We start from the raw sequence: 9706 nt of genomic DNA, 5'->3' as shown, positions 1-9706 counted from the left end.
GCCGCGGGAGAAGGAGAGGGAAGCAGGGGATTGCAGTGGAGAAGGAGCCTGGCCGCTTGTAGAAGTTTTTAACCCCTGTTTGGACAATGAAAATCTTGCAGAGCATTGACCTTTTCTGGAGCAGGAAATGGGCAAGTGTGGTGTGATGCCGGGTTGTGAGAGAACCCCTAGATGGCAGGAGATGAGGAGTGGCTGGTGGCGGGGGCTTTTTTTTCGCCCTTGGCATGTGTTGTGATGCAGGGTTGTGAGAGAACCCTAGATGGCAAGAGATAAGGAGTGGCTTGATGCTGGACGCTTCTTGTCAGCCATGGACAGAACCACGCTTCCTTGCAACACAGAGGCTGCATCCAGGGGGAGGCGTTGGCTTGGGACCAAGAGGGGTCAGTGTTGGAGACCCCCCGGCCCCAGGGGGTAGAGAAGTATGGGGGGGACAAGGATGTCCCGAAGGTGAGACTGTGCCCTTTTTGAGAAGGAGACAAAGCACCCTTAAAAAGGACAACCCTCGAAGCAGCTCTGGTCCATATTCATGTGGTGAGAGCACTGGACATGAAAAGGAAGAGGTCACCATGGCCCAAGAAGGACTTCTCCTCTTGATGGACTGAGAATTGAGTATTTACAGAGTGATGATGGACTGAGAGTTGAAATTTGGGAGATGTATTGGGAGAATCTGGTAGAGGGGAGGAGGAAATGCTTTTGTGAAGTTTTCATTTTCCGTGTGTGTGTGTGTGTGTGTGTGTGTCTTGTTTTGTAGTTTAGTTAATAAACCTTTTTTCCCTCTATTCCTAAGCTAGAAGCCTGCTTTGCTTATTTCCTGGTCACATCTCACAGCAGACACCAAGGAAAGTGTATTTTCATGGGGCACTGGCATTGTGTCAGTGTCAAACCATGACAGTGCCCACTAGGCTGCTCTATCACTCCCCCTCCCCAACTGGACAAGGAAGAGAAAATATAACAAAAGGCCTATGGGTGAAGATAAGGGCAGGGAGACATCACTCACCAATTACTGTCACAGGGAAAACAGACTGGACTTGGGGAAATTAATTGAATTTATTGCCAATCAAAAAGAGAATTAGGATAACAAGAAATAAAAATATAGTTTTTAAACATATGTTTCCCAACCTTATCTCCTACCTGGGCTCAACTTTAATTCGGACTCTTCTACTCTCTCCCCCTCGAGCAGGAGGATGCAGTCATTTCAGCACATGTGCCTGCTACTCTGTCCTCCTCACTCTCTTCCCTGCCTATCCCTTAGCCAGGTGCCTCTTCATAATAGGTATGAGGCCCTGGATCTAGAGGGTCAGCCAGAGGATGTAGAAGAAAATTATCTGCCCAGTGAGCCTTCCAATTACACTTCATCTGTCCGAGTGGTCACCACCTCCAACATCAAAAAGAAAAGAAGGGTAGCTGTAGTGGGTGACTCTCTTCTGAGGGGAACAGATGGCCCCCTATACCGACTGGACCCATCCTTCAGGGAGTTCTGCTGCCTTCCTAGGGCATGGGTATGGGATATTACTGAGAGACTTCCTGGGCTGATTTGGCCCTCTCATTATTACCCACTGCTGATACTCCAAGCTGGCAGTGATGAGATTGAAAAGAGGAGCATCAGGGCAATTAAAAGGGACTTTAGGGCACTGGGTCAAGTGGTTGATAGGGCAGGAGCACAGGTAGTGTTCTGCTCAGTCCCTTTGATGTCAGAGAAAAACAATGAAAGGGAGAGCCCACATTATTAACAAGTGGCTCAAGGGTTCACATCATCAGCAGAATTTTGGAATTTTTGATCATGGGGCAACTTTTACGTCACCTGGCCTGCTGGGAGTGGATGGGCTCCATCGCTCTGTAAAGGGCAGAAGGCTTTTAGCTCATGAACTGGTGGAACTCATTGAGAGGGCTTTAAACTAGGTTTGAAGGGGGAAGGGGATGCAGCTAGGCTCTCTGGAAGCAGGCCCAAGGGTGGTCAGCCTGAGTTAGGGGTGAAATCAGTAGCCCAGCTGATGTGCATGTATACTAATGCATGCAACATGGGTAACAAACATTGACTTTACTGACATTTGTCAGGGAACGGACGAGACTTTTATAAAATTTGTTGATTGTCTTACACAGGCAATAAACAGATAGAACACCCAAAGGCTCGGCAAGAGCTACTTGCACACCTAGCTGTAGCCAATGTGAACATCAAGTGCAGAGATATTCTATGTTCTTTCCCCCTCAACCCTAAGCCAACCATTGCTCAGATGGTCGAGGCCTGCACCATCAGAGCAATGGCAGACCGGGATGTCACCTTAAAGCTGCCAGTCAGGGAAGCATAGAAGAGCTAGTTGCTGCACAAGTAATCCCCCACAGACCCAATAACAACAGTGAAAAGGGACCATACTTCAGCTGTGGGGAAATGGGACACTTTAAAGGAAACTGTTTTGTGGTAATCACATATTCTCTAAAGAGAGAGAGACTTAATTCTCTCACAGGATTTTCCTGAGAAGCTGTGAGAAAGCTCAGAGAAAACAATTCTTATCTTCACTTGCTGCATCTGTTGTTGTGCACATGTGGAATGTGTTACGGAGATTGTTTACCAAAAGGTAGTTTCTTTATTGGACACTAGTGATGGTGTTTTGATTAATTGACCAATTGGATCCACATGTGTATCGGACTGCCTGGCAAGGGCGATGGGTTTTTCTTAGTAGTATAGTGTAGTATAGTATAGTATAGCTTAATAAAGCGATTGATCAGCCTTCTGCAATCATGGAGTCAATGCTCATTATTCCCCATGTTGGGGACGCCCTGCCACAATACTGTTTTAATAAAGGCAGTAACCAATCCCAATCCTCAGGGTGCCCTAAGTGTCAGTGTCCTCAATGTCACCAACATCAGTGCTTACCAATGCCCACAGAACCACCAGCCCTCCGGAAACTTCTGGCAGAGTGCGGGGCGGCCTTGCACGATGACACCAAATGCAAGGCCATTTTGCCCCACTCTCCCGACCATCGCAGAGAATGAGCGTGCCGAGTTTCTCCAGTCCATTGTGACAGCTCCATCACCACAGAGGAGCTTGACATGCAGCAGATCCAACCAGGAACCCAGAGGCTACTGGCAAGCGCTCTTTCAGTTCAAACTGAAGATACTTTTGTTCACCACATCCCAACAGGCAAGTATGGGTGTGAGGATCAACCTAGGGATGTTTTAATAATTTGTGACACCCAGGAGGGGATGGAGGGGCTCACTGTTCTTCCTGAAGTTTTAACAGTAACATCCCTACAAGAAATCATGGTCCAAGTACTGTGCCTAAACCCCCCACTTTTCATCCCTAGAGGAATGGTTATTGCCCAAGCCTACTTGTTACTGGACTTGACCACAACACCTGCTGACCCACTGGTAATGTGGGCCCAAATTCTAGGCCATGACAAAACTGTGATAGAGTGTGCGTTGTCCCAGAAAGGAAAAAAGATCCACCTTTCAGTGTGATGGTTGTCACAAGGGTTCTTGGGTGAAGGAAGAGACGAGAAGGTTGACTCCATTATCAGAAGGCTTGATTTATTATTTTATGATATATACATATACTATAACTATACTACAAAGAAAAAGCAGGAGAGCTTTTCAGAAGCTTGCTAAGCTAAGAATAGAAAAGTAAAGAATGATAACAAACCCCGCTCTCTTGGACTGTGTCTGAGAGAGCTCTCAGTTCTGGATTGGCCATTATTTCTAAATATCCAAGATGGGCCAATCCAGACCGACCTGTTGCATTCCACAACAGCAGCAGATAACCTATTGTTTATGTCTATCTCTGAGGCCACAGATTCTCAGAAGGAAAAATCCTAAGGAAAGGATTTTTCACAAAGAGAATGTCTGCGACATTTCAGGACTGTTGGACACAGGAGTGGACGTCGCCATTATTTCCCGCTCCGAGTGGCCAAGAGATTGGCCCCTTGTGCCAGCAGCTGGGGTCATCTCAGGCATTGGGGGAACCATGACCAGTTTCAGAAGCCAAAACATCATATCCTTTGAGGGACCTGAGGGCAGAGTTGCCACAATAAGACCTTTTATAACTCTGGCACCTGTGACACTCTGGGGCAGGGACCTACTGTCTCAATGGGGGATGAGACTAGAAATCCTAACAAGACCACAGGATTTCTAGTCGGGGCTGCTGAGCAACGTGCCACCCTCCAGTTGACTTGGAAGACTGATAACCCCATCTGGGTGGATCAGTGGCCCCTTCCAGAGAAAAAATTAAAGGCGCTGCTGTTTCGCGGAGAAAGAGAAAACTCCACAACTTTACGATAGTTGTAAAGACGATATGTTTATTGCAACCCTGGACGCATGCGGAGATTGCTCTCCTTAAAAGGGCATGCGCACCTCTGTGAACTCCAGACCTCCTTTTATCCCCCTTTCAAATGCATATGCATACAATTTCACAATAGGTTCATACATATTCATTTTTACGAATTTTGCAGTGACATTTGCCACTAGTTCTTTTTATCAGAAAGAATTTCTGGGTCGAGTTGACCTGCTCCCGCAGCAGTTTCTGTCTCTTCCTTATCTGTCTCCCGCTGTGTCCCCCCTTATCTCTGTCCTTCACTGAAGCAGTTTTCCCTTTAGCCTAGGCTTTGCAGGCAGGCTACACAGAATTAAAGATGCACATTTCACCTAAATCAAAATGGACTTCTACTCTGGGGGATTTTTACTCTGTCTCACTGCAGTCCCTCATGCAAGAGCAGCTGTCCAAGGGTCATATAGTACCATCCACTAGCCCTTGGAACACACCAGTCTTTGTCATTCAAAAGCCAGGCAAAGACAGGTGGTGGCTCTTGCAAGACCTCACAAAGATCAATGAGGTCATTGAAGACATGGGTCCCCTCCAGACCGGCCTACCCTCAGCTTCAATGCTACCCCAAGACTGGAAAATGGACGCTATCGACCTTAAAGACTGTTTCTTTAATATTCTACTACACCCAGAAGATGCCCCCCATTTTGCTTTTTCAGTCTCATCCTTAAACTGACAGGCACCTCTACAGAGGTACCATTGGACAGTTCTACCTCAGGGCATAAAGAACTCGTCCACCATCTGCCAATGGTTCATGGCCCAGATTCTTTCATCAAGCCGACAGAGACACCAAAACATCATCATATTTCATTACATGGATGATATCCTTATTTGTGCGGAAACCCAAATCGATTTAGACTCTCGTTTGAGATGTTATTGATGCTGTACAAAGCCAAGGATTTGAAATCGCAGACGAGAAGATCCAACAGACTGCTCCTTGGAAGTACCTTGGCCTCAAGATCGCGGAGACAACCATTGCGCCCCAGCCGCTGCAGATCAAGGACGATCCTAAGACTCTGTGAGAATTACATCAGCTCTGCGGGAGCATCAACTGGGTTCATTCACTGCTGGGGATCACCACCGATGACCTCACGCCATTGTTCCAACTTCTGAAAGGAGACGAGGACCTTGAGACTCTGTGATCCCTAACACCAGAGGCCAAGTTGGTGATACAAAAGGTAGCCCAAGCCATACAAGAAAAGCAGGCTCACAGGAACCACCCCAATCTACCTTCTTCCTTAGCTATTCTAGGCACAAGTCCAAGGTTTCATCCATTGCTTTTTCAATGGGATCAAACATCCTCAGAATTATTGAATGGGTTTTTTGGACCCATCAACCAAACAAGACAATCACTACAACATAGGAAGTAATGGCTCACCTAATTATGAAGGCTAGAGTGCATCTGTATTCCCTCACAGGAATAGACCTTGCCAATATATATTTGCCCCTTACCACTGAACAACTTAATTGGCTGTTACAAGCATCTGAGCCACTGCAATACACTTTAGACAGTTACCCCGGACAAATTTCTATTAATTTCCCAAAACATAAATTATTTAATTCGACTTTCAATTTGACCCCTAAACTCCTAAGAAGTCCAATTCCATTAACAGCTCTGAACGTCTTTACAGACGGATCTGGGAGTTCCCATAAATCAGTTTTTACTTGGAAAAACCCAGCTACCCAGCAATGTGAGTCAGACATTGACATCGTTCATAGGTCCCCCCAGTTTGCCAAATTGGCTGCAGTGGTCAGACCCTTTTCCAAATTCAAAGAACCAATTAATTTAATTACAGATTCGGCTTATGTCTATGGCGTAGTGCAGCTAGCTGAAAATTTGATTCTAAAAAATATCCTTAATCCCCAATTATATGATTTACTGTCCCGTTTAATTTATGTTTTATCCCACAGAGAACATCCCTACTATATTATGCACACAAGGTCCCATACCACCCTTCCTGGTTTCATTGCAGAGGGAAACAGGAGAGCAGACGCTCTAGCCATGGTAGCCCAAAACACCCTTCCCAATATTTTTGAACAAGCTAAGATTAGCCACCAACTTTTTCATCAAAATGTACCTGCCTTGGTCAGGATGTTTAAAATCACCAAGGATCAAGCAAGATCCATCATAGCAAGGTGCCCTAATTGTCCATCTTATGCCCTTCCATCTCTTGGAGTGAGAGTCAATCCGAAAGGATTGCAGAGTCTCCAGCTCTGACAGACAGATATGACTCGCACTATGCCCCTTTCGGGCGATTGAAATACATACATGTGTCAATAGACACTTTTTCTGGTGCAGTCTTTGCTTCTGCACACACTGGAGAAAAGACAAAAGATGTCATCAAACATTATTTACTAGCGTTTTCCACCTTGGGCATTCCACAGGAGATAAAAACGGATAACGGCCCTGCTTGCACCTCACACCAGTTCTATTTGTTCTTAAATCAGTGGGGTTGTGACAGTGGTCACAAGGGTTCTTGATTGAGGGAAGAGACGAGAACATTGACTCCATGATTAGAAGGCTTGATTTATTATTCTATGATATATACATATACTATAACTATACTAAAAGGAAAAAGAAGGAGAGATTTCCAGAAGCTGCTAAGCTAAGAAAGAAAAGTAAAGAATGATAACAAGGCAGCTCTCTCGGACTCTGTCTCAGAGAGTTCTGTCCCGGATTGGCCATCAACCACGAACATCCAAGCTGGGCCAATCCAGACGGACCTGTTGCATTCCACAGCAGCAGATAACCGATTGTTTACGTCTATCTCTGAAGCCACAGCTTCTCAGAAGGAAAAATCCTAAAGAAAGGATTTTTCACAAAGAAATGTCTGTGACATGGGGTGTACGGCACAACGCAGGCATACCACACAACCCTACAGGACAGTCCATCGTTGAAAGGGCCCACCATTCCATCAAAAGGGTCATTGATGAACAGAGAGGAGGAGTCCAGACCTATTCTCCCATTGAGAGATTGGCAAAGGCTCTTTATGTTTTCAACTTTTTGAACAATTCATTTATGGAGCCTACTGCCCTGATCATCAGGCATTATACTAATGCCACCAACTCACAGCTAAAAGAAAAACCACCTGTGTTGATCAAAGACCCAGAGACCAAACAAATTATGGGCCACTTTCCATTAATAACCTGGGGGAGAGGGTATGCTTTTGTTTCCACAGCAGCTGGCCCAAGGTGGATCCCAGCAAAGAACATAAAGCCATTCTTAGAAGCAGCAAAACCAACATTGGAACAACTTGAAAAAGATCAGAACAAACCAACAGAAAGGATGGCAGAAGCTTGGAAAAGACAGAAAAAGAAGCCCAAAGGAGACCATCCACACCATCTTGACAATACCAGCCAGGACCTTCCAGACTGATAGAACGATACCAGTCAGGACTGTCCCGATCCGACCCAGGGGGGTACAGATGGCGGGGTTGATTTTTTAGGTGCAAAATAACCAGAAAGGCACAGAAGATTTACGGCAACAAATCAGATACAGTTTTATTGAAAATCACAGCAGAATGGCGTTGGTGAAAGGGGGGGGAACCGGAGAGAAGAGGAAAAGACAAGGAAAAAGAGGGAGGAAGGAAAGGGATATGGGTTATAGCTACCAAAACCGTGGTCTTGCTTCTCGTGGTCCAGCTGTCAGAGGTCCAGCAGGGTACCAGGTCTTGGGGAGATCTCGAAGGGACGGCTGTTCTGGGACCCTAATTATACCATTAGCTGGGGGGGGGCAAGTTTTGGTAGTTCAGTCCCAGTCTTTACAAGAAGGTACATGGGGGTCTGGTGATACAGGGTCTTCTTGTCTTGATCCTTCGATGAAGAAGCCCGCATCTTTGTTTATTTGTCACGATGGTTGAAGGCAGGCCAGGGGGGGTCTCCTTGTTGGAAAGGGGCCATATGCACAGTCCAAAGCCAGCCAGGCCGAGAGGCGGGGAGTCCAGATCCATTGTTTGGAATCAGGGGGCAGAATGTCCCATGAAGTCGACAGGTAACCACCTATGGAGACAGGTAGCTAAGAGGCACACAACTTCCCCACCCTGCACTGGCTCAGCAGGTTTTTCGGTGGTCTTTTTGGCAATCGTGAGGCAGAAAAATGCAGGATTTCGGACAGACTCTCACAAGGACCCATTAATATCACGCTGGCATTACCACCCTCATAAACTATATTTAATGTTTTGAGACTGTTAAACAAGTGCTATTCTTTAATTTAATTTATTATTTATTTACTTTCAGGCCACCCAAGCCCCCAACGGCCAAAGCCAATTATGGCCAAAGGACCGTCAATTGTTGTCGCTGCAGTAAAGATTTGGATGCTCCTCTCTATGCCACATACCTTTGCCTGGGTGATCCCTCAACCCACCCACAATGTTTGGGTCACCCTAGCCAGGACCTTGAAACAAGACAACATGTGCCTGCCTGTGGGAAGCCCTGACGACTGTCATTGTTGAGGCGGTCATGACACAAAGCAGAGACCACAAGCAGTCTCAGATGGCAACTATTATCGAACATGGATGACCTTTTATACACTAATTGTTTATACTTCTTCTACCCTAACTATTGGCCACAATAAATCAACATAACACTATTGGTGAAAAGTTACAGTGACTTCAACTAACTTTCTAAAAATACTTCGTCCAGCTGCAAAGTTCTCTTCTTATCTTTCTTCAATTCCTCACTTCTCTTGGTCTCCTTGGTTACAGCCTTGGAGAGAGCTCCTTATCAGCTGCTTCTTGCTTCTCAGCTTCTTCTCACTTCTTTAGCGAACAGGTCCACTGTTAGCCCCTTCCACAGATGACCCACTCTCTACATATTTGGTGGGGATGCTCATCAATGAGTGGCCAGTAAGTGTAGATGCCATCACTGGAAGGTGAGTTAGCTCCCCCATTAACATCCATAAGGAATACAACCTGGCAGACAACTGGGACCACTGGACCTTCAGGCTTGAATACACAACTAAAGAACCACAGGAATAAATCAGGCTGCCAAAAGAGATCATTGTATAAATTTGGTGAAAATTGTGATGACCAAATTAAGAATTGGAGCTATGGGAAGAGAGTTGCAGCCTCCATTTTTCTACCTTGGGTGGCTGCAGCAAAGGCTCTCGGGGATTTAACCAATTTAGAAAGCTGGATTAGCAAGCAGTCCAATGTTACATCCATCACTTTAAAGAGACAATTCAACATGCTACCTTGCAAAACAGAACACCAGTGATTACCTGCTGCTTGCCCACAGACATGGTTGTCAAGAGTTTGAAGGCATGTGTTGCTTCAACCTGTCAGATCACAGTGAGTCAATACACTGAAGGTCCAATTCTTAAAAGATCAAGTAAATAAAATGCAAACAGAAGGCAAAAACGACTGGCTCTCCAAGCTATTTAAAGACTGGCGGCTC

The 9706-nt window shown here is 45.8% G+C and overlaps 1 protein-coding gene across 1 annotated transcript in view; it reads left to right on the top strand.

Annotated features, from left to right (window-relative positions):
* Positions 1-8883, top strand: part of LOC102042499 (transcription factor BTF3-like) — a 68994-nt gene extending 60111 nt beyond the window's left edge. Inside the window, exon 5 of the mRNA XM_031065385.1 lies at positions 8549-8883. Within this exon, the coding sequence (XP_030921245.1) occupies positions 8549-8763 (215 nt within the window). The 3' untranslated portion in view covers positions 8764-8883. The remainder of the gene's footprint in view (positions 1-8548) is intronic.
* The last annotated feature ends 823 nt before the right edge of the window (positions 8884-9706 follow it).

The sequence above is a fragment of the Geospiza fortis genome, unplaced genomic scaffold, assembly GCF_000277835.1.
Source record: "Geospiza fortis unplaced genomic scaffold, GeoFor_1.0 scaffold247, whole genome shotgun sequence".
Classification (NCBI taxonomy): Eukaryota; Metazoa; Chordata; class Aves; order Passeriformes; family Thraupidae; genus Geospiza; species Geospiza fortis.
This window is presented reverse-complemented; position numbering and strand designations above follow the sequence as displayed.